The following is a 26,818-nucleotide window of genomic DNA, read 5'->3' as shown; positions in this document are numbered from 1 at the left end:
TCATTTAGAAAGCGAAAAATACACATATAATTAAAAATAAGAGATGAGTATAAAAGAGCATTTTATATAATGTTATATTAGATTTGAAAATTTTAATCCACTTTGATTATTTCTAGGTCCATCAAAAATTATAGAGATATCAAGGAGAAATATATATCCTAATAAAACTAATCATGACAAAGTAAAACAACTGTCCATAAAAATAAAGCAATAATTCAAACAACTAAAAAAATAAAAACAATGATCATTTTTCACCAAGGTGTCCTATTAAAGTTTTTTAAGAAAAAGTTTACTTAAATCTATATTAATTCTCCAGGTAATAAGAAAGGAAGAAAAGCTTCACAATTCATTTATAAAGCCAGCATAATCCTAATAAGAAAATCTGTCAAATACAGCACAAATTAAGAACACTGAAATACAGACTGATTTATGAATATGGATGTAAAATCCTAAATAAAATAATTACAAATCAAGCTCAGCAGTAAATTAAAAGAACAATAAACCATAACCAAGCAGAGTTCACCCCAGGAATTTTAAAATGGTTTTATTTTAAAATTGTTTCAATAGGTCAAATGAGAAATTATTTAAAGCCATCTTCACAGATGCTTACAAAGTATTCTGTGTAAGTAATCATCTATTCCTGATAGATTTTATAACCTGAGAATACTTTTAAAATCTTTAAAATGATAGCAAGCATGTGTTTGAAATCAATATTTAGATAACATGAACCATTTCTCTAAAATAAAAATTGAAATAAAGAAAGCCAAATTCATAGATGTTACTTAATATTTTATACATATGCTACACAATAAAATAAAGAGAGATTAAAATCTTATGGCTAAAAAACTAGCAATGTGTAATTTTATACATTATCACATTTTATCCATATAACTCATAAAAACTATAGTATAAAACAATAATAAAAAATTGTATTGCAGTTTCACTGTAACACAACTTTGTTTGTATGAGAAAAATCATTCAGCTTCTTTTCTTCTTAAAGCTCTTTTTTTAAAATTATTTTTTAGTTTTTATGTTTTGGCCCTACAACATGAAATGAGGAATTTTAGTTTACTTACTAGAGCTAGAACCCATGTCCCCCTGCAGTGTCCATACCCCTGGACCATCAGGGAAGTCCCACTTAACTTTTTTAGACTGGTTTCCTATTTAGTAAATTAATAGCATCAATAACAATTGCTGCCTTATTTGTAATACAAAATTATTTAATTTGAAAGATTTTGAGAAAAAATATTAATCAAAAGGTATACTGTAATAGGTATTTTTTGGTATTTGGATTTATGCTTATATTAACCTAGATCAATAATTTAGCAATAGATATTAAATTTCTACTAAAAAGACAACATCTAAAAATGTAAAAACATCACATATACACAAAAGTAATTCACTTATTTACAACCTTTATCTGTAAAGTATATTAGAAATTAAATTTTTGTACAGCTATAATTGTTCAATAAAATATGAAAATCACAAAGAATTTATGTATCTTTGAAAGGTATTATTTTGTATTACTTTATTAAGTTCATTTTGGATAAAATGAACTGTAGATGGCTATTTCTTTAATACTACAAGAAACAAAGAATTGCAGATAATGGTATTAAAAAAGATTCCTGAGCTATAGGAGAAGTAGACTTCAAAGACAACATTGGGAAAAATCATAGAAAAGCAGCTTTATTTTTAAATTTAAGATGAATTTGATCTTGACAACTTTTTTAAAGTACTTAACCAATTTTTAAATGTTTCTACTTTATAGGAGCTATTGTTTGTAGATATGAGAAGGGAAAAATGTATTTTCCTAGATACAGTGACAATATAAATACAGAAAAGTGTACATTAATGAAGCAAAGATTCTAAATTGAAAGCATGATATGCCCTGAAATATTAAAAGATCAGTTAGCTTGTATGTGCAATTAGGCAGCACAAATCTTTTATTTTTCTCTAGAACTAAAAGTACCGATTGCATACCAAAAAACAATGCCTGGAAGTGATGCACAACACTGCTTTTAATTGAGTGTTTAATATGCCCACTTTGAAAATACAGCTCAAAAGTTTTTTATAATGAGCAAAACACAGAAAAAATATATCTAAACTTCATCATGCTCTCATCAGCTCTATAAAATATGATAGTTCACAAATGATTTCTATAATTGAAAAACATTACTAACCTTGTAAATACATTCATAATATCTCATCAAAATAATATTATGTTATGAAGGACCAGACTTGCCATTTTTAGAAATGATAAAAAAAAAGTTATTTTAGGTTTAGTGAATAAATTTCCCCTCTTTGACAATATTTTATTAACAGTGACATTTTTATTAATGATAAATTTCAACATGATTAGAAAACTGAGCTCATAACTATTTGAAAACACTATATTTTATTTCAATGTCTGCACTCTACTACATTCCACCTCATCAAGTGTTATCTAGACTCACAAGGTAAAGTGATTTTTCCTCAATTTCCAAAAATCTGTCTCCTTTCATGTTGAAGTTTAAAATGAGAGGATTCAGTCAGACAGCAGTAGGATTGAGAGGATGAGAAGAGTTAAACATTGACACTTCACCTGCCTCCTTAGAAATCTGTATGCAGATCAAGAAGTAAGCTAGAACTGGATATGAACAACGAACTGGTTTAAAATCAGGAAGGAATACATCAAGGCTGTATATTATCACTCTGCTTACTTAACTTATATGCAGAGTACATCATGTGAAATGCAGGGCTGGATGAAGCTCAGTTTGGAATCAAGACTGCCAGAAGAAACATCAATAACCTCAGATATGCAGATGTTGCCACCCTAATGGCAGAAAGTGAAGAGAAACTAAAGACCCTCTTGATGAAGGTGAAAAGGAGACTGAAAACTTTGGCTTAAAACTCAACATTCAAAAAACTAAGATCATGGCATCTGGTCCCATCACTTCATGGCAAATAGATGGGGAAACAATGGGAACAGTGACAGACTTTATTCTCTTGGGCTCCCAAATCACTGAAGATGGTGACTGCAGCGATGAAATTAAAAGATGCTTGCTCCTTGAAAGAAAAGCTGTGACCAACCTAGACAATATATTAAAAAGCAGAGACATTACTTTGCTGACAAAGGTCCATCTAGTTAAAGCTATGGCTTTTCCAGCAGTCATGTATGGATGTGAGAGCTGAACTATAAAGAAAGCTGAGCAGCAAAGAATTGATGCTTTTGAACTGTGGTTTTGGAGAAGACTCTTGAGAGTCCCTTGGCAAATAGATGGGGAAAAAGTAGAAACAGTGACAGATTTCATTTTCTTGGCTCCAAAATCACTGTGGACGGTAACTGCAGTCATGAAATTAAAAGATGCTTGGTCCTTGGAAGAAAGGCTATGACAAATCAAGACAGTATATTAAAAATCCCATGATATCACTTTGTCAACAAAAATCCATATAGTCAAAGCCATGGTTTTTGCAGTAATCATGCATGGATATGAGAGTTGGACCATAAAGAAGGCTGAGCACTGAATCATTGATGCGTTCAAACTAGGGTACTGGAGAAGACTCTTGAGAGCCCCTTGGACAGCAAGGAGATCAAACCAGTCAATCCTAAAGGAAATCAACTTTGAATATTCCCTGGAATATTGGGAATTCCCTGGAAAATTCCCTGGAAGGATTGACGCTGAAGCTCCAATACTTTGACCACCTAATGGGAAGAGCTGACTCACTGGAAAAGACCCTGATGCTGGGAAAGATTGAGGGCAGGATGAAAAGGGGGCAACAGAGAATGAGGTTGGTTGATGGCATCACCAACTCAACGGATGTGAGTGTGAGCAAACTTGGGAGACAGTGAAGGACAGGCAAGCCTAGTATGCTGCAGCCCATGAGTTCACAGTGTGGTTCTAAATCTACCTATTTTAGATCAGTTTCTCCCAACTCCCTTATCCCATCTCACCCCTTCTGACACTTCAGTCCAGTGTGTTTCAGTGTTTTCAGGCTTGCTTATTTCTGGATTATTTTACATTGCCTATGCAGTGGTGTAAATTACTCCAATCTTAATTCAGGTGCATATTCCCTACACTGCATAAATAAGAGCAAAATATGAAATTTTCAGGGAAAGAAAATTCTGAGAATATCAAATCTAACTCACTAAAGAAGCTTATAGAAGATATACTTTAGTAACAAGAAACAAAACAGTGCCAAATCAGAGATGTCTGATAAATAGAAAGAGCTGTGTATTAAACTTGGAATATTATCAAACATTTATTGTATAAATTAATGAGAAATTATCCTCACATAGGAATTATTAAGTAATATAGACATAACATGAAAAATAGAATATATATCAGGAAAAGATCATATGGCCCTTAAACTGTTCCTGAAGAATCTAATGATATTGATTATGCTTCCCATCCAGTAAATGTAATATGTGTTCCAAAAATTCTAACAATTAGTAGCCCCAAAACATGTAAATAAAATACATCTTAAGAAAAAAATCAACTCTAAACATTCTAACGTGAGTTTCATCTTAAACTATGGTTTCAAATCATATAAGGCAAAATAAGTAAGAAATAATAAAGAAATACACTATCATACTGAGATATATTTTAATATTGCTTTCATAGCAATTGATACATTAGTCAGAAAATAAATCAGAAATATAAAACAGTTAAATAACACAACTATCACAATTTATAAAATAAACCTATTTAGAACTGCACTCTACTATCAGAGAAAACATTTTTCCAAAATCAAAAATTTATGCAAGTTACCTATATAATATTAAACAAATCAGTCTTAAGGAAATATAAATAATACATACTGCATGTACTACCTGTATTAAAAAAAAAGTATTTACATTAAAAATCAACTTAACATAGTGGAGACAGAGAGTTAATTTGTCTAAGAATGATCACAGACTGATTTTGAAGACAGTTTGCCTTTGACAAAGTTCCAAGAAATTGGTTAAGGTCCAATTTAGTAAAACTACCCAAATAAGTGGAGAGATAGATCATGTTTATGATTAAGAATCCTATCATACAGATTTCATATCTGCATCATGTAATCCAAAAGTGAATGTGATTCCAATTATAACTCTAATAAAAGAATAACCTAAAACTCAAAAGGAAATATAAGATTAGGGGATTCATCATAACAGATAATCAAAACTCATTATACAAGTTTATTAATATAGACATTAAGTATAGAAATAAAGATGTTAATTAGAGGAAAGAAAAAGAGAATAGAAAGAGAGATACACACAAAACAATAAGGAAGCCCCATAGTGACATAGGTGGTTCAATATTAATATATATATATTAATATATAAATAAATACTCTAAATTACAAGTTCAAGTAGCCACAGTACAAAGCTAATGTCAGTATTTTTTTAAATGTTAGTTATAAAAACTTACCATTTTTTCTAAAGCAGTTAATTCATTTTTTGATGACTTTGTTTCTCTCAATACTTCGGTCACTGCCTCTTCATTCTCCTCAATATTAATACTAATAGTTTCTATTGATGTACAGTAGAAATTAAACAGATTGCTAAGTTTATCTATCTCTTTCCTAAGAGAAAAAACACAGTTGACTTTATCCACATTGAAGGAGAAACTATATTTTTAAATATATTTGATTTGCTCCTGACTTAACAATATAGATCAATGGAATTTATCTATTTTAAAGGTTTTTCAACCCAAAGAAGCTCCTGAAAAATACTACTTAGGTATAAAGAAGTAAATAGGGAGGAAAAAAAATTATGTTTCTGATGGAAAGAACTGAAAGAAAAGTGAATGATTTGTAAATTTTTAAAATAAGCTACCATTTGATTTGATTTCAAGTGAGAGACCTAAGAAGTACCTTTGATTCAGAGCCTGGATAGTACAGGGATGGAAGGGCAATTTTGAAAAAGCAGAAAAAAAGAAGAGAAGAGAAGAAGCTGTAAAAGTGGACAGACCATACATTATTAAAGCTCTGGGACTTCCTAGGCAGTCTAACGATTGCGACTTCGCCTTCCAGTGCAATAGAGTGCGGGTTTGATCCCTGGTCAGGGAGCTAACATCCTGCACGCCTCATAGCCAAAGAACAAACCCATAAAACAGAAACAATATTGTATCAAATTCAGTAAAACTTTTAAAATAGTCCATATCAAGAGTGGGGGGAAGGGGTGGGAGGTGGGAGGGAGGTAAAGAGGGAGGGGACACATGGATACCTGTGGTTGACTTATGCTAATGTGTGACATAGGCCAACACAATATTATGAAGCAATTTTCCTTCAATTCAAAATAAATAAGTATGGGAGGAAAATGGTCTACATCAAAAAAACCCTTTTAAACATTTTAAAAATATATAAACCTCTGGTTTACTGTCTTGTCTCCCTGACAGTCACAGTAGCAAAAAGGAGTAAACTGCAGTTCAGGAAAATAAGGGGCTTACTTAAGGAAAAGTAATTGCTAAGATTTTTGTTCCTAGGCGACCTTTCACAAAAAAGACCAGTGTTAATCTGTAAAACTACATAATCCTTTATCTTATCTGGTAGGAACAAAACAGGTTCCAAATATAAAAGTCACTTTAAAGTATGGTCTTATAGTTTAATGCATGAAAAAATACGGTGAGAAAATGACAAAAATATCATTTGCAGAAAATATTAGCAAGTAATACAGATAAGCCCAACTTTTTAAAGAAACCATAAGCAAAATCATAGAGTGGTAGATTTACCTGAAACCCATATAAGAGATTAAAGAGTAAATCATTTGCATGTAATACAATTCTCAATGCAATATGGAATGGAAAAATTACCCAATAGACAAATGAGCAGATAAGATAAACAAGAATTCACAAGAAAATAAATGCTAGTGACCAATAAATATATGGTGTGTTTATTGAATTCACCCAGCCTCTTATGCACTAACTAATTTTAGGAGTAGAGTCAAATTAAACTGAAAGATATAATCTTACAACAGAAATCAAAATTAAAGCAACAAACAAATGAGCAAGAAGATTCTTCTTTACCCTTTCAAACCTGGAGAATACAGGTTTCCTATCAGAATTGTATTGATCTTCCAGATCAATAATGAGTGGTTGAGAGTCTCAACATTTAAAACATACATGTGTGGTTCAATTTTCTTCATTTGAAGTTAATTTTTCTTCTCTCAATGTTATCCATTTCCCCAGTGCAGATAATAAACTATAGATTTTGACTGAGTAAGAAGTGAGCAGTCACCCTGCCCCGTGATGTGCAGGAACTAAGCATTATCTTAGTTATCTCTTCATCTCTATTTCTTAAAGCATTAACTAATGTGATCGATTCCTCAGCCTTTCAAGAATTTTTCAGTGCAAAAGTTGCCCCCACTGATACTTTGGATTTCATTATTCTCATATTTGCTAAATCAGAAATAAATTTAGAAGAATAACATGGGAAGAATCATTTTACCTTTTAAGAATTATTATAAAGTAGAGCAATCGAGACACAAAAGAGTATATGCTTTTTTTCATTTATACGGAATTCAAGAACAGACCAAACTAACCATGGTAATAGAAGTCAGAATGGTAATTCCCTCTTTCAGGGGATGGTATGAACTAAGAAGGAAAATTTAAAAAAAAATTCTATATCCTGGAAACTTTTTATATCTTAACCTGAGGCATGGTGACATGAATGTATATACATACACATGTAGATAAAAATCATCAATCTATGCATTTGATAGCACATATAATTGTGTTTCTATATGACTACTAATTCTCAACAAACTAAAAAAATAATGAAGGGAAATTAAACATACCTTTAACATTTTACTTAGTAAATCATTTATGACTCATTAATGCTTATAACAGAACTTTTAGAAAATATGCTTAAATGAGAAGAAAATTAGCAAGTAACTTATATGATGCAATAAATAATATTGAGTAAAGGAATTAATAAAAATATGCCTTTGGGCCCTATTTAAATATTATCTATAAAAATCATCAGCTAATTTTTATATTCAAAATTGAGAAGCAAAAATTTTAGAAAATGTTACAAGATATAGAATGTTTCATTTATAATTAATATGCACTAACAGCTCAACATTCAGAAAACTAAGATCATGGCATCTGGTCCCATCATTTCATGGGAAATAGATGGGGAAACAGTGGAAACAGTCTCAGACTTTATTTTGGGGGGCTCCAAAATCACTGCAGATGGTGATTGCAGCCATGAAATTAAAAGACATGTACTCCTTGGAAGGAAAGTTATGGCCAACCTAGATAGCATATTCAAAAGGAGAGACATTACTTTGCCAACAAAGGTCCGTCTAGTCAAGGCTATGGTTTTCCCAGTAGTCATGTATGGATGTATGAGTTGGACTGTGAAGAAAGCTGAGCGCCGAAGAATTGATGCTTTTGAACTGTGGTGTTGGAGAAGACTCTTGAGAGTCCCTTGGACTGCAAGGAGATCCAACCAGTCCATTCTAAAGGAGATCAGTCCTGGGTGTTCTTTGAAAGGAATGATGCTAAAGCTGAAACTCCAGTACTTTGGCCACCTCATGCGAAGAGTTGACTCATTGGAAAAGACTCTGATGCTCAGAGGGATTGGAGGCAGGAGGAGAAGGGGACAACAGAGGATGAGATGGCTGGACTGCATCATCGACTAGATGGAGGCCTGGCGTGCTGTGATTCATGGGGTCGTAAAGAGTCAGACACGACTGAGTGACTAAACTGAACTGAACTGAACATCTGTTTATGCCAAATAGATTAATGAAGTGTTGAATATATGTATGGTATATAAGTACAGAGACAGAAACAGAGAAATGATTAAAATGAGATATAGAAACATAATCAACAGCTTCAAGATATGTAAAATAAGAAAAAAAGTATAGAAAACTGAGAGCATTACAGTCTCAACTGAAGTTCCTGCCTCCACTTCTTGGCCATATAACTTTGTAGGTTTGTCTAACTGACTCTGACCTTAGTCATTTGACTTGCTGTAGTCATTTAAATGTTACCAAAAAAGGATGCAATCGGAGACTTATGAAGTTCATGTCTGAGTGTGCCTGCTTGCTCTTACTCCTCTCCTAGTATCCTGAGAATATTTCTAACAGACTGGAGACACAGAGTAGAGTCAAATCTCCCCAGTTGTCTCAGCTGAGGCTTTACTATATTAGTGGCAAATCAGAAAACATCTCTAGGAGGGGAAGATCCCCTGGAGAAGGGCATGGCAACCCACACTAGTACTCTTGCCTTGAGAATCCCATGGAGAGGAGCCTGGTGGGCTGCAGTCCATAGGGTCGCACAGAGTTGGACATGACTGAAGCGACTTAGCATAGCACAAGGCTTTCCTAGATCAGTGGAAAATTGGAAAACATATGTAACTAAATGACAGTGCAAATATAACAAATCAGGTGAGTTGTGAAAATTATTGCATTCATTAAATAATATATGTTTTGAGAGAGGGCAAGATGGTGGAGTAGAAAGACCTTCCTCTCACGAGCACACCAAAATCACAACTATCTGCAGAACAACCATCAGTGCAAAAGACCAACCTACCAAAAAGTTTCTTCTACAACTAAAGACATAAAGAAGGAATCACACTGAGATGAGTAGGAGTAGACTAGTGATAGAGTCAATTACCATACCCCTGGGAGGCTGTCCCATAAACTGGAGCATAATTACATTGCAGAGATTCTCCTAAAAGAATAACAGGTCTGAGCCCCACATCAACCTCCTCAACCTGGGAGTCCTGCACGAGGAAGACAAACCTCCCAGAGCATTTGGCTTGGAAGGCCAAGGGGGCTGACCTTTGGGAGTCCCAGAGAACTGAAAGAAATACAGATTTCACTCTTAAATGGCACACACAAAATCTCACACACTGTGGGACCCAGGGCAGAAACAATAATTTGAAAGGATCCTAGGCCAGGAGCAGGAGGCAACTGCAGCCCACCCTAGGAGCAAAGACATGGGTGGCAGTAATTTGTAGAGCTCCATCTACCATGTAGACACTGGTACTAGCAACTACCATTGTGGAATCCTCCTTTTAGCTCATAAGCACCAAGACCTACCCCCACCCAACAGCCTTTATGTGCCAATACTGAGACAGCTCAGGACAATCATCTAACTGGGCAGGGACACAGTCTCCTCCATCAGGAGATAGCTGCCTAAGACTCCCTGAGCCCTCAGCCACCTCTGGAAATGGCTCTGCCTTCCAGAAGGCCTAGAACCCAACTCTAACACTAGTGGGCAGGCACAAGTCCCAGAATCCCCAGGGCCCTGGTCCTGCCTTCCAGGGAGCCTGCTCTAGCCTCTGGACCAGCCTCATCCATCACAGAGTAGACATCAGACTCAAGAAAGTCAAGACCCCACATCATGTGGACCCAGCCTGCCCATCAGCAGCCCAAAACTTGCCCTGGAACAGACTGGACCCTGGCCCTGCCTATTAGGAGGCCAACACAAGCTTGAGGATACCCTAGGCCCCATGTTCAACTGTGTCAGTCACCACTGCTTCCACCAGTGATCTAACACCAGCTCTTGGATCCCTGGGTCCTGCAACCAGACTCCACAATCTAGCTCTGCCTATTGGTAGGCTAGAACTAAGCCCAAGACCTGGCTCCACCCACCTGTGGGCAGGCAACAACCAGAGAACAACTTCTAGACTGTGATTCTGCCCACCAGTGAACATGCACTAGCCCCAGCGCTCCCTGGGTTTCCATAGCCAGTGACCTCATGACCCAGTCTCAACAACTAGCAGTCATCAGCCTCCACACAAGATAGAGCCTGTCAACCCATCAGACAGGGGACCAAACAAGCCTATCAGGGTGCCCAAAACAGGCAGCCCGCCACAGCAGCAGCAGGACCCACGCAGCCCTCATAGGGAATACCCTAGGGCATATAGTTTGGGTGAGGAGAGAGGAGTGTGCTACTGGGATGCATAAGACACATACAAAAGGTCACTTCTACAAAGTCAGGAAATGTAACCAACTTACCAGATACACAGAAAAACAAACAAACAGCAATTTAGGGAAAATGAGGAGACAAAAGAATACATTCCAAACAAGGAACAAGATAAAATCCCAAATGAAGAACTAAATGAAGTGGAGCTAGGCAATCTATCTGAGGAGGAGTTAAAAGTAGTGACTGTAAAGATGGTCAAAAAGCTTGGAAGAAGAACGGATATACAGAGCAAGAAGTTAGAAGTTTTGAAAAGAGAGTTAGAAAATCTAAAGCACAACCAAACTGAGATGAAGAATACATAAATGGAAATGCAAAATATATCAGAATGAATCAATAAATGTCTCAGTGATACAGAGGAGTGGGTCAGTGAGCTAGAATACAAAGGAGAGGAAATCACTGGTGTTGAACAGAAAAAAAAAAAGAATGAGAAGAAATGAGAACAATTTTGGAGACTTCTGCAACAATACCAAGTGCACTAATATTCACATTATAGGTGTTCTGAAAGGACTCAGAGAAAGATGCTGAGAACATATATGAATAAATAATAGCTGAAAACCTCCCAACCATGAAAAATGAAACAGACATCCAACTCCAGCAATCAAAGAGAGTACCAAACAGGATTAACTCAGAAAGAAACACACTGTAATTAAAACTGTAAAAATTAAATATCAAGTTGTTATTTAATCACTAAGTTATGTCTGACTCTTTTATGACCCCATGGGCTATAGTTCGCCAGGCTCCTCTGTCCATGGGATTTTCACAGGCAAGAATACTTGAGTAGGTTGTCATTTCCTTCTCCAGGAGATTTTCCCAACCCAGAGATCGATCCCATGCCTCCTGCCTTGTCAGAGGAATTCTTTACCATTGAGCCATCTAGGAAGCTCATAAAGAGAAAATATTAAAAAGCAACAAGGGAAAAGCAACAAATAACATATAAGGCAACTCCCATAAAGCAATCAGGTAACTTTTCAAAAGAAACTTCACAGGCCAGAAGGAGTGGCATGATATATTTATTTATTTATTATTTTTTTTTATTGAGGTGTGTAGTTTATTATTTTTTTAGCTTTTTATTTTTTAAATTTTAAAATCTTTAATTCTTACATGCGTTCCCAAACATGAACCCCCCTCCCACCTCCCTCCCCATAACATCTCTCTGGGTCATCCCCATGCACCAGCCACAAGCATGCTGCATCCTGCGTCAGACATAGACTGGTGATTCAATTCTTACATGATAGTATACATGTTAGAATGTCATTCTCCCAAATCATCCCACCCTCTCCCTCTCCCTCTGAGTCCAAAAGTCCGTTATACACATCTGTGTCTCTTTCCCTGTCTTGCATACAGGGTCGTCATTGCCATCTTCCTAAATTCCATATATATGTGTTAGTATACTGTATTGGTGTTTTTCTTTCTGGCTTACTTCACTCTGTATAATCAGCTCCAGTTTCATCCATCTCATCAGAACTGATTCAAATGAATTCTTTTTTACAGCTGAGTAATACTCCATTGTGTATATGTACCACTGCTTTCTTATCCATTCATCTGCTGATGGACATCTAGGTTGTTTCCATGTCCTGGCTATTATAAACAGTGCTGCGATGAACATTGGGGTACATGTCAATTCTGGTTTCCTCAGTGTGTATGCCCAGCAGTGGGATTGCTGGGTCATAAGGTAGTTCTATTTGCAATTTTTTAAGGAATCTCCACACTGTTCTCCATAGTGGCTGTACTAGTTTGCATTCCCACCAACAGTGTAGGAGGGTTCCCTTTTCTTCACACCCTCTCCAGCATTTATTGCTTGCAGATTTTTGGATCGCAGCCATTCTGACTGATGTGAAGTGGTACCTCATTGTGGTTGTGATTTGCATTTCTCTAATAATGAGTGATGTTGAGTATCTTTTCATGTGTTTGTTAGCCATCTGTATGTCTTCTTTGGAGAAATGTCTATTTAGTTCTTTGGCCCATTTTTTGATTGGGTCGTTTATTTTTCTGGAATTGAGCTGCAGAAGTTGCTTGTATATTTTTGAGATTAGTTGTTTGTCAGTTGCTTCATTTGCTATTATTTTCTCCCATTCAGAAGGCTGTCTTTTCACCTTGCTTATATTTTCCTTTGTTGTGCAGAACATTTTAATTTTAATTAGATCCCATTTGTTTATTTTTGCTTTTATTTCCAGAATTCTGGGAGGTGGATCATAGAGGATCCTGCTGTGATTTATGTCTGAGAGTGTTTTGCCTATGTTCTCCTCTAGGAGTTTTATAGTTTCTGATCTTACATTTAGATCTTTAATCCATTTTGAGTTTATTTTTGTGTGCGGTGTTAGAAAGTGATCTAGTTTCATTCTTTTACAAGTGGTTGACCAGTTTTCCCAGCACCACTTGTTAAAGAGATTGTCTTTACTCCATTGTATATTCTTGCCTCCTTTGTCAAAGATAAGGTGTCCATATGTGTGTGGATTTATCTCTGGGCTTTCTATTTTGTTCCATTGATCTATATGTCTGTCTTTGTGCCAGTACCACACTGTCTTGATGACTGTGGCTTTGTAGTAGAGCCTGAAGTCAGGCAAGTTGATTCCTCCAGTTCCATTCTTCTTTCTCAAGATTGCTTTGGCTATTCGAGGTTTTTTGTATTTCCATACAAATCTTGAAATTATTTGTTCTAGTTCTGTGAAAAATGTGGCTGGTAGCTTGATAGGGATTGCATTGAATTTGTAAATTGCTTTGGATAGTATACTCATGGCATGATATATTTAAAGTGATGAAAGAAAAAACTACAATCAAAAATACTGAGCAAGGCGCTCATTCAGATTTGATGAACAGATAGAAAACCAAGCCTAAAAGAGTTCAGTATCACAAACCAGCCTTGAAAGAAATCTTAAAGTAACTTTTCTAAGCAAAAAAGAAAAGGCCACAATTAAATACATAAAAATTACAAAATGAAAAAGGGAATAGATAAAGGCAATCATATGGTAAAGGTAGAAATCATCTACACACAAGTTATTAGACATGTTAAAAGACAAGAGCAATACAACAAAATACATTCACAATCAACAGCTAAGGAACATACAAAATCATTAGATGGAAAATATGATACCAAAAACAGTAACTGTGAGGTGGGAGAGTACATATGCAGATTTCTTTACAAGCATTTGAAAGTAAGGGATCAGCAACGTATAACAGTCAAATATAAAGATATAGATGGCTAGAGAAAAACCTCAGGGAAACCACAAACCAAAATTTACGATGGTTATAAACATAAAAAAGAAAAAAAGAAATCCAAACATAACCCTAAAGATAGTCATCAATTACAAGAGAACAAGATAGAATAAAGGGACAAAAACATCTATAAAAACAATCCCCAAACAATGAACAAAATAGTAAAAGATACACAAGTAAGCACATATTGAAATAGACATCAGATATGAGAAAATATAAACATCTTAATAAGTGCATGTTATCCAGATCACAGGTAAATGTATAAATTTTTGTTCTCTATTTTACTTACATTTATTTGAATCTAGCTCCATAATGAATGTGACTTTTTCTATACTAAATGATTGATGTTTGAATAAATAAATATTTTTATATCACACAGAAACATAAATAATTTAAAACCAAACTAAGAACTAGACGGATGTTCTAAAATTCAAATACATCAGAAATGTAATAGAAAGTCAATAATACACAAAATATAATTAATCTATGTGCATTTAAAGTATTCCAGGCTAAAGAAAGCAAATAAATATGAGTTAATTAATGATATGCTATGTTTATAATTCACACAAGGCTATATAATTTGATGCTATCCCATTCTGAAATACTTTTTCAAATAGTAATTCGTTTACATTGTTAGCAGGGATATATATTATAATAGCATATCCATAGGCAATTCGGAAATATGTAAAAGAGCTTTAAAATGACAGAGAAAAATACTACTTTAGGAATTTATACACAAGTAGTTTAAAATAGGTAAAAGACATATATTTTAATTTATATATTAACTTGGTAAAAAGACAGATGCAGAAATTTAGATAATTTCCTTTCTCTTCATCTGAATTTCTCATACAGGAATATATATCACATTTTTAATTAATATTTTCCTTTTAAATGCTATAAATGACATTTGTGGAAAATACTTACTTGTAGGCAGCCACGCGTATTTCACTATCATGAATATCCCTTTCCATTTCTATTCTGTTTTGTTTAACTCTGAGTTTGGCTTTTTCAAGATTGTCTATGGCTTCTAGAAGTTCTCCATGAATTTGTTTGTATATTTCCATTACCTGGAAATAAAAATATGCATGCTAATATAAGTGAAGTGAAAGTGAAGTCGCTCAGTCCTGTCCTACTCTTTGCGACCCCATGGACGGTAACCTACCAGGCTCCACAGTCCATGGGATTTTCCAGACAAGAATACGGGAGTGGGCTGCCATTTCCTTCTCCAGGGGATCTTCCCAACCCAGGGATCGAACCCGCGTCTCCTGCATTGCAGACAGACACTTTACTGTCTGAGCCACTGTACTTAATGGCTAATTAAAACAATCAGACCACAGAAAGATCAAAGAAAGGTTTTAGAGTAGTTCTGATGTAGATTATAAACAGTTCAGTTCAGTCGCTCAGTTGTGTCCGACTCTTTGCGACCCCATGAATCGCAGCATGTCAGGCCTCCCTGTCCATCACCAATTCCCGGAGTTCACTCAGACTCACGTCCATCGAGTCTGTGATGCCATCCAGCCATCTCATCCTCGGTCATCCCCTTCTCCTCCTGCCCCCAATCCCTTCCAGCATCAGAGTCTTTTCCAATGAGTCAACTCTTCGCACGAGGTGGCCAAAGTACTGGAGTTTCAGCTTTAGCATCATTCCTTCCAAAGAAATCCCAGGGTTGATCTCCTTCAGATTGGACTGGTTGGATCTCCTTGCAGTCCAAGGGACTCTCAAGAGTCTTCTCCAACACCACAGTTCAAAATCATCAATTCTTCCGTGCTCAGCCTTCTTCACAGTCCAACTCTCACATCCATGCATGACCACAGGAAAAACCATCGCCTTGACTAGATGGACCTTAGTCGGCAAAGTTATGTCTCTGCTTTTGAATATACTATCTAGGTTGGTCATAACTTTTCTTCCAAGGAGTAAGCGTCTTGTAATTTCATGGCTGCAATCACCATCTGCAGTGATTTTGGAGGCCCCCAAAATAAAGTCTGACACTGTTTCCCCATCTATTTCCCATGAAATGATGGGACCTGCTGCTGCTGCTGCTGCTAAGTCGCTTCAGTCGTGTCCGACTGTGTGCAACCCCACAGACGGCAGCCCACCAGGCTCCCCCATCACTGGGATTCTCCAGGTAAGACACTGGAGTGGGTTGCCATTTCCTTCTCTAAAGCATGAAAGTGAAAAGTGAAAGTGAAGTCGCTCAATCGTGTCCGACTCTTAGCGACCCCATGGACTGCAGCCTACCAGGCTCCTCTGTCCATGGGATTTTCAAGGCAAGAGTACTGGAGTGGGCTGTGATGGCCTTCTCCGAGTGATGGGACTGGATGCCATTATCTTCGTTTTCTGAATGTTGAGCTTTAAGCCAACTTTTTCACTCTCCTTTTCACTTTCAAGAGGTTTTTTAGTTCCTCTTCACTTTCTGCCATAAGGCTGATGTTATCTGCATATCTGAGGTTATTGATATTTCTCCCTGCAATCTTGATTCCAGCTTGTGCTTCTTCTAGCCCAGCGTTTCTCATGATGTACTCTGCATAGAAGTTAAATAAGCAGGGTGACAATATACAGCCTTGATGTACTCCTTTTCCTATTTGGAACCAGTCTGTTGTTCAATGTCCAGTTCTAACTGTTGCTTCCTGACCTGCACACAGATTTCTCAAGAGGCAGCTCAGGTGGTCTGGTATTTCCATCTCTTTCAGAATTTTCCACAGTTTATTGGGATGCACACAGTCAAAGGCTTTGGCATAGTCAATAATGCAGAAATAGATTTTTTTCTGGAACTTTCTTGCTTTTTCCATGATCCAGCGGATGTTGGCAATTGGATCTCTGGTTCCTCTGCCTTTTCTAAAACCAGCTTGAATATCAGGAAATTCACGGTTCACGTATTGCTGAAGCCTGGCTTGGAGAATTTTGAGCATTACTTTACTAGCGTGTGAGATGAGTGCAATTGTGTGGTAGTTTGAACATTCTTTGGCATTGCCTTTCTTTGGGATTGGAATGAAAACTGACCTTTTCCAGTCCTGTGGCCACTGCTGAGGTTTCCAAATTTGCTGGCATATTGAGCGTAGCACTTTCACAGCATCATCTTTCAGGATTTGAAATACCTCAATAGGAATTCCATCACCTCCACTAGCTTTGTTTGTAGTGATGCTTTCTAAGGCCCACTTGACTTCACATTCCAGGATGTCTGGCTCTAGATGGGTGATCACACCATCATGATTATCTGGGTCATGAAGATCTTTTCTATACTGTTCTTCTGTGTATTCCTGCCACCTCTTCTTAATATCTTCTACTTCTGTTAGGTCCATATCATTTATTTACTTTATGGAGCCCATCTTTGCATGAAATGTTCCCTTGGTATCTCTAATTTTCTTGAAGAGATCTCTAGTCTTTCCCATTCTGTTGTTTTCCTCTATTTCTTTGCATTGATTGCTGAAGAAGGCTTTCTTATCTCTTCTTGCTATTCTTTGGAACTCTGCATTCAGATGCTTATGTCTTTCCTTTTCTCCTTTGCTTTTTGCCTCTCTTCTTTTCACAGCTATTTGTAAGGCCTCCCCAGACAATCATTGATTATATTCTTTGCAGCCAAAGATGGAGAAGCTCTATACAGTCAACAAAAACAAGACCAGGAGCTGACTGTGGCTCAGATCATGAACTCCTTATTACCAAATTCAGACTCAAATTGAAGAAAGTAGGGAAAAACGCTAGACCATTCATGTATGACCTAAATCAAATCCCTGATGATTATACAGTGGAAGTGAGAAATAGATTTAAGGGCCTAGATCTGATAGATAGAGTGCCTGATGAACTATGGAATGAGGTTTGTGACATTGTACAGGGGACAGGGATCAAGACCATCCCCATGGAAAAGATTATAAACATTTTTCATATTAATTTTTGTTCGCTATTTAGTCTATTGTTTAGCACAGCAAAGTTTCAGGTTTCTTATATACTCTGACAGGCATCAATACTAATGATGTACAAAAGTTACTGAAGAAAATAACTTCACTATCCCATTTAATATGACCAAAATAAAATCATTATCTTTTCACCTACAAAAACTAAGATGTTTTATTTGCTCTTGTTGGTCAAATACTTTATTGTAGAAAAATCATACAACACCAATGAAAAATTGAAAAATGAAAAAATCACTTATAATCTTCTCACTCATAAATAGCCATTATTATCTTCATGCAAGGGTCCAAATATTCCATTTTTATTATTTTCATTAATTATTAGAGATCATAAACCTTCTCCCTTCTCTCTCTAGCTCTCGCTTCTCTGTCAAACTAAAGGGAAAGGGTGGTTGTAGCTGTCGTGGTTGGAATGAACGACTGTTCAGAATGTCCTGTTGGAAAGCTAGAGGGTGAGGAGTAGAAGAGCAGTAGTGAGCAGTCCTTTCACCAGGGGCCAAGTGGTGAATCCTACTTGGCAGTACACTCCTAAATAAAGCAACAATTTTATTAATATCAGTTTTATTGTGAAAGTAACATTTAACATGATTGTCTATCCTTTAAGAAATTTTTCAGTGTACAAGATCCCCTGGAGAAGGAAATGGCAACCCACTCCAGTATTCCTGCCTGGGAAATCCCATACAGAGGAGCCTGTACAGTCCATGGTGGCACGGAGTCCAACAACAAAGTGTACATTACAGTAAACTGTAGGCATCGTGATGCACAGCAGGTCTCTAGAACTGACTCATCTTACATAACGAAATCTTCACACCCATTGAAAAACAGCTCTCCATTTCCCCTCACGTCCCTACCAATCAACGTCTCTGCTTCTACGAAGGTAACTATTATAGATATCTTATACAAGTGGAATCATGCAGTATTCATCTGTGACCTCTTTAGTACTTAGCATAATAATGCTCTCCAGGTTCATCCATGTTGTCACATATGGCAGTCTTCCTTCTTTTTTTAAGGCTGAATTATATTTCGCTGCATGCATACATCACATCCATTTTAGAATTAGCTTGTCAAGCTCCAGAAAGAGACCTGTTGAGATTTTGTGACTGCATTCAATTTACAGAGCGCTTACTCCTTGGAAAAAAAGTTATGACCAACCTAGATAGCATATTCAAAAGCAGAGACATTACTTTGCCTACAAAGGTCCTTCTAGTCAAGGCTATGGTTTTTCCAGTGATTATGCATGGATGTGAGAGTTGGACTGTGAAGAAAGCTGAGCGCCGAAGAATTGATGCTTTTGAACTGTGGTGTTGGAGAAGATTCTTGAGAGTCCCTTGGACTGCAAGGAGATCCAACCAGTCCATTCTAAAGGAGATCAGCCATGGGTGTTCTTTGGAAGGAATGATGCTAAAGCTGAAATTCCAGTACTTTGGCCACCTCATGCGAAGAGTTGACTCATTGGAAAAGACTCTGATGCTGGGAGGGATTGGGGGCAGGAGGGAGAGGGGACGAGAGAGGATGAGATGGCTGGATGGCATCACCGACTCGATGGACGTGAGTTTGAGTGAACTCCAGGAGATGGTGATGGACAAGGAGGCCTGGCGTGCTGGGATTCATGAGGTTGCAAAGAGTCGGACACGACTGAGCGACTAAACTGAACTGACTGACTTGGAGAGAATGTTACAAAATTTAGCCTTTTAAGCCATTAACATCATTTATCGATATAGCACTTCTCAAATTCTCTCAGAAATATTCATAGTTTTCTTAATAGAGGCTGTGCATGTCATTTGTTACATTTATTCTAGATATTTTATATTTTATGCTCAATGAATGCTATTTTTAAACAAGCTTTTTTTCAGATTTGTTTCTGGTATATAGGAAAGTTTAAATTTAAAAATTTACCTTTATATTCAACTGTTACTCATCTGTGGATGTGTTTAAAGTTCATGTATACATAACTACATAATCTGTACAGCAAAGGAAACCATCAACAAAACAAAAAGACAACGTACCCAATGGGAGTGAAAGGGGGAGTAAAAGTGAATTCGCTCAGTCGTGTCCGACTCTTTGCGACCCCAGGGACTGCAGCCTACCAGGCTCCTACATCTATGGGATTCTCCAGGCAAAATACTGGAGCGGGTTGCCTTTTCCTTCTCCAGGGGATCTTCCCAACCCAGGGATCAAACCCAGGTCTCCCACATTGCAGGCAGGTGCTTTAACCTCTGAGCCACCAGGGAAGTTTACCCAATAGGAGTAGGTATTTGAAAATCATATACTGAATATGAGGTTAATAACCAAATATATAAAGAACTCATACATCTCAAGAACAACAATAAAAAAACAAACAACTCAATTTAAAAATGGGCAAAGGGGATAAACAACAAGTCCTACTGTATAGCACAAGCAACTATATTCAATATCCTGTGATAAGCTGTAATGGAAAAGAATTTTTAAAAAGAATATATATGTATGTACATGTTAACTGAATCATTTTGATGTATAGCAGAAATTAATACAACATTGTAAATCAACCATAATTTTTAAAAATGGGCAAAGGGGCTGAATAGACTTCTTTGGAGCGGGGGGGGGGGGTCCTGTCATCTTGTTACATTCTTTTTTAAATTCTTATTAGGGTATAATTGGTTTACAATGTTGCATTAGTTTCATTACTGCATTAGGACAGCAGTAAACATTTTTCTAAAGAAGATATACAGATGGCCAATATGCACATACATGAAAAAGTGTGCAACATTACTAATTATTATGGAAATGAAAAAACACAATGAGATTTTACCTCATGACCATGATGGTGGTTATTATATATACAAAAAAAAAAAAGATGAAATAACAGGTATTGAGAGAATGTGGAGAAAAGAGAACCCTGTGAACTGTTAGCAGGAATGTAAATTAGTGCAGCCACTATGGAAAACAGTAGGGAGACACCACAAAAAACTAAGAGGACTAGCATATGACCAGCTAGTCCACTTTTGGGCATTAACCCAAGTTATGCAAAAACACTAATTTGAAAAGATATATGCATCCCTGTGTTCACTGCACCACTATTTATAATAGCCACACAATCGAAGATTCCATCAAGGAATGAATGCATAAAGAGATGTGGTATATAGAATGAATACTTGTTGCTGTTGTTCAGTTGCTAAGGCATATCTGACTCTTTGTGACATGAACTTCAGCATGCCAGGCTTCCCTGTCCTGAAGGGACTATCTCCCTGAGTTTGCTCAAACTCATGTCCATTGAGTTAGTGATGCCATCTAACCATCTCATCGTCTGTCACCCCCTTCTCCTCTTGCCCTCAATCTTTCCCAACATTAGGATCTGTTCTAATGAGTTGGTTCCTTGCATTAGGTGGCCAAAGTACTGGAACTTCAGCTTCATCACCAGTCCTTCCAAAGAATATTCAGGGTTGAGTTCCTTTAGGATTGACTGGTTTGAAAGCATACTACTCAATCACAAAAAAAGAAAGAAATCTTGCCCTGTGTGACAACATGGAAGTCCTTGAGGGTATTATGCTAAGAGAAATAAGTCACATGGAGAAAGACAAATATCATATGATTTAGCTCATATACAAAATATAAAAAACAAACAAAAACATCCAAATAAGTGAACAAACCAAACCAAAACAAACATGTAGGTACAGACAACAGAGAGAAAGGGGAAGACAAAATGGGTAAAATGTGTTAACTATATGGTGATGGATGAAATATATCATGTTTAAGAGGGAAAAAAAAGAGAAGGCACAAATAAATATCAGGAATTTAAAAGGAGACCACTACATATCCCCAGTGGCTAAGTAGTAAAGAATCTGCCTGCAATGCAGGACACTTGCAGGAGACATGGGTTCAATCCTTGGATCAGAAAGATTCCCTGGAGTAGGAAATGGCATCCCACTCCAGTATTCTTGCGTGGAAAATCCCATGGACATAGGAGCCCGGCGGGCTGAAGTCCATGGGGTCACAAAACAGTCAGACATGACTGAGCAACGAAACAACAACATATTCTATAGACTTATAGGAAACAAAATGGGCTTTCCTGGTAGCTCAGCTGGTAAAGAATCTGCCTGCAATGCAGGAGACTCCGGTTTGATTCCTGTGTTGGTAGTACCCCTGGAGAAGGATAGGCTACTCACTCCAGTATTCTTGGGCTTCCCTGGTGGCTCAGACGGTTAAGAATCTTCCTGCAGTGCAGGAGACCTGGGTTTGATCCCTGGGTTAGGAAGATCCCCTGGAGGAGGGCATGGCAACCCACTCCAGCATTCACACCTGGAGAATCCCCAAAGTGTTGGAGCTTCAGCTTCAGCATCACTCCATCCAAAGAATATTCAGGACTGGTTTCCTTTAGGATTGACTGCTTGGATCTACTTGGAATCCAAGGGACTCTCAAGTCTCCTCCAACACCACAGTTCAAAAGCATCAATTATTTGGTGCTCAGCTTTTTTTATACTCCAGCTCTCACATCCATACATGACTGTTGGAAAAACCATAGCTTTGACTAGATAGACCTTTGTAGGCAAAGTAATATCTCTGGTTTTTAATATGCTGTCTAGGATGGTCATTGCTTTTCTCTCAAGGAGCAAACATCTTTTAATTTCATGGCTGCAGTCACCATCTGCAGTGATTTTGGAACCCAAGAAAATAAAGTCGGTCACTGTTTCCATTGTTTCCCCATCTATTTGCCATGCAGTGATGGGATCGAAAGCCATGATCTTAGTTTTTTGAATGTTGAGTTTTAAGCCAGATTTTTTCACTTTCCTCTTTCACTTTCATCAAGAGGCACTTTAGTTCCTTTTTCCTTTCTGCCATAAGGGTGGTGTCATCTGCATATCTGAGGTTATTCATATTTCTCCTGGCAATCTTGATTCCAGCTTGTGCTTCATCCAGTGTGGCAATTTGCATGATGTACTCTGCATATATCTTAAATAAGCAGTGTGACAATATAAAGCCTGGATGTATTCCTTTGCCAATTTGGAACCAGTTTGTTGTTCTACGTCCAGTTTTAATGGTTGCTTCTTAACCTGCATACAGACTTCTCTGGTGGCAGATAAGGTGATCTTGTATTCCCATCTCTTGAAGAATTTTCCACAGTTTGTTGTGATCTAGACAGTCAAAGGCTTTGGCGTAGTCAATAAAGCAGAAGTAGATATTTTTCTGGAATTCTCTTGTTTTTCTATGATCCAACGGATGTTGGCAATTTGACTCTGGTACCTCTGCCTTTTCTAAATCCAGTTTGAACATCTAGAAGTTCTCTGTTCACGTACTGTTAAAGCCAGGCTTGGAGAATTTTGAGCATTACTTTGCTAGTGTGTGAGATGAGTGCAATTGTGTGGTAGTTTGAACATTCTTTGGCATTGCCCTTCTTTGGGTTGGATGAGAAAAATGACCTATTCCAGTCCAGTAGCCACTGATGAGTTTTCCAAATTTGCTGGCAATATTGAGTGCAGCACTGTCGCAGCATCATCTTTTCAGATTTGAAATAGCTCAACTGGAATTCAATCACCTCCACTAGCTTTGTTCATAGTGATGCTTCCTAAGGCCCATTTGACTTTGCATTCCAAGATGTCTGGCTCTAGGTAAGTGATCACACCTTCATGGTTTTCTGGGTCATGAAGAAAACCACCTCTGTGCCACCTCTTCTAAATATCTTCTGCTTCTGTTAGGCCCATACTATTTCTGTCCTTTATCGAGCTCATCTTTGCATGAAATGTTCCTTTGGTATCTCTACTTTTCTTGAAGAGTTCTCTAGTCTTTCCCATTCTATTGTTTTCCTCTATTTCTTTGCACTGACCACTGAGGAAGTCTTTCTTATCTCTCCTTGCTATTCTTTGGAATTTTGCATTCAGATGGGTATATCTTTCCTTTTCGCCTTTGCTTTTAGCTTTCTCTTCTTTTTTCTTTGTAAGCCCTCCTCAGAAAACCATTTTGCCTTTCTTTTTCTTGCAGATGGTTTTGATCATTGCCTACTATGGAATGTCACAAAACTCTGGCCATATTTCTTCAGGCACTCTATCAGATCTAATCCCTTGAATCTGTTTGTCACTTTCACTGTATAATCCTAAGTGATTTGATATATGTCATACCTGAACGGTCTAGTGGTTTACCCTAGTTTCTTCAATTTAAGTCTGAATTTAGGCAATAAGGAGTTCATGGTCTGTGCCACAGTCCGCTCCTGGTCTTGGTTTGGCTGACTGTATACAGCTTCTCCATCTTCGACTACAAACCATATAATCAATCTGATTTTGGTATTAACCATCTGGTGATGTCTATGTGTAGATTCATGTCTTGTGTTGCTGGAAGAGGGTCTTTGCTATTACCAGTGTGTTCTCTTGGCAAAACTCTGTCAGCCTTTGCCCTGCTTCATTTTGTACTCCAAGGCCAAACTTGCCTGTTACTCCAGGTATCTCTTGACTTCCTGCTTTTGCATTCCAGTTCACTATGATGATAAGGGCATCTTTTCATCATAGAACAGTTCAACTTCAGCTTCTTTGGCATTAATGGTTGGGGCATAGACTTTGCTTACTGTGATACTGAATGGTTTGCCTTGGAAACGAACAGAGATCATTCTGTCATTTTTGAGACTGCACTCAAATACAGCATTTAGGACTCTTCTGTTGCCTATGAGGGCTACTCTATTTCTTCTAAAGGATTCTTGCCCACAGGAGTAGATATAATGGTCATCTGAGTTAAATTCACCCATTCCATAACATTTTAGTTCACTGATTCCTAAAATGTTAATGTTCACTCTTGCCATATCCTGTTTGAGTACTTCCAATTTATCTTGATTCATGGACCTACATTCCAGGTTCCTATGCAATAGTGTTCTTTATGTTCACATTAATTTTTGTAATAGCACAGATTTTAGTAAACTCTACAAAATTTTCCTTTAGGCACAGGAATGCAGGGCTATACACTCAAGCTGAGAGCAAGGATTACACCAAGATGATGGGATAAGCAAACACAGAGATAACAGAATTTATACCATGAAAGGAAGAAAAGCAAGAAATAATTCCCTGTATCCAATCTTTCCTGTAGGTATTGCTGGGGTGATCTCAGGTTTGGGGATTTTGCTTATATCGTATGAGGCAAATTCATATGGAAAGCTCCTTGGCTGGCTCATTGTGGGACTGATTCAGCTGTCCCACATGGATACTCTCTACATTGATGTTAAAAATATTTCTGTGGCTCCACTGTGTTATGTGACTAAGCTGCTTGTAGAATCTGAAAGTCACCTTAAGCCACTGAGGTTGGTTTGCAATGTACTGAGGCTCAAGCACATTGACAAAAGGTCTTGCATTATTTAGGTAGCTGGGTTACTTCAGCAAGCCTCTAGCCAAGGCCTCAGTCAAGACAGCAGAATAAAACAGGAAAAGCAAAGCTTTATTACAAACAAAACTCTATCTTACACTTTCCCGAGCCCCTAGCAATCTAATTTGCTTTCTGTCTTTATGGATTTACCTATTCTGGATATTTCAGGTAAATGAAATCATGTAATATGTGATATTGTGTGTCTGGGTATTTATTTAGCATAATGCTTTGAAGTTTATCCATGTTGTGATCTGTACCAGTATTTCATTCTTTTTATGACTGACTACTACTCCATGGTATGGTTATATCACATTTTGTTTAGTCATACATCAACTGATGGGCACTGGGATGATTTTGCTTTTTGTCCATTGTAGACAGTGCTGCTCAGCACATTTCTGCACAAGGTTTTGTTTTTTAACATCAGTTTTCAATTCTTTAGGGGTATATATCTTGGCTTGGAGTTGCTAAAGCATATGTTAATTCTGTTTTACTTTTTAAAGGAAACACCAAGCTCTTTTCTACAGTGGCTGCACCATTTTACATTCAGCAAAGTACAATGGTTAGAGTTTCTCTACATCTTCACCCACACTGGTTATTTTACACTCTATTTTTAATCTCATCCTAATGGGCATGAGTAGTTATATCATTTTGGCTTTAGTTTGAATTTTCCTGATGGTTAATGATGTTGAGCATCTGTCCTTTCATGTGTTTGCTGCTCATTTCTGCCTTTCAGAGATATATCTACTTAAGTCTTTTGTCCATTTTAAAATGAGGTGTTTACCATTTTTAGTTGTTGAATTATAAAAGTTCTTCATGTATTCTGGGTGCTACATATTTTTAAAATGTCAGTAGTACCCAAAGCTATGTTCAGATGAAATGCAACCTCTGATGAAGTCTCAAAGAGCTCTTTGCAGAAATGGAAAAGCCTATTTTAACATTCATATGAAATTTCAGGGGGGTGGTCCTCAGGTAGCCAGAACAGTCTTGAAAAGGAAGGGCACCTTAGAGAACTCACACTTTCTGACTTTAAAACTTACTACAAATCTGTAGGAAGATATATTAATATAGAATTAGTGTATATTAATATAATACTACTATATAATTAGTATATATTAGCACAAAATTAATATATAATTAGCCTTAGAAAGCATCACTACAAACGAAGCTAGTGGAGGTGATAGAATTCCAGTGAGCTGTTCCAAATCCTAAAAGATGATGCTGTGAAAGTGCTGCACTCAATATGCCAGCACATTTGGAAAACTTAGCAGTGCCCACAGAAGACTGGAAAAGGTCAGTTTTCATTCTAATACCAAAGAAAGGCAATGCCAAAGAATGTTCAAACTACCGCACAGTTGCACTCATCCCACATGCTAGTAAAGTAATGCTCAAAATTCTCCAAGCCAGGCTTCAGTAATATGTGAACCGTGAACTTTCTGATGTTCAAGCTGGTTTTAGAAAAGGCAGAGGAACCAGAGATCCAATTGCCAA

The 26,818-nt window shown here is 37.1% G+C and overlaps 1 protein-coding gene across 1 annotated transcript in view; it reads right to left on the bottom strand.

Annotated features, from left to right (window-relative positions):
• The window catches only part of CCDC178 (coiled-coil domain containing 178), a 171,291-nt gene that overhangs the window by 62,068 nt on the left and 82,405 nt on the right, over positions 1-26,818 (bottom strand). Inside the window, exons 9-10 of the mRNA XM_069568311.1 lie at positions 15,036-15,178; positions 5,391-5,544 (exon numbers count right to left, since the gene is read on the bottom strand). Coding sequence (XP_069424412.1) covers positions 5,391-5,544; positions 15,036-15,178 — 297 coding nt within the window. The remainder of the gene's footprint in view (positions 1-5,390; positions 5,545-15,035; positions 15,179-26,818) is intronic.

Source organism: Ovis canadensis, chromosome 23, assembly GCF_042477335.2.
Source record: "Ovis canadensis isolate MfBH-ARS-UI-01 breed Bighorn chromosome 23, ARS-UI_OviCan_v2, whole genome shotgun sequence".
Classification (NCBI taxonomy): Eukaryota; Metazoa; Chordata; class Mammalia; order Artiodactyla; family Bovidae; genus Ovis; species Ovis canadensis.
Note: the sequence above shows the minus strand (reverse complement) of the source record. Positions and strands in the feature narration are given on the sequence as shown.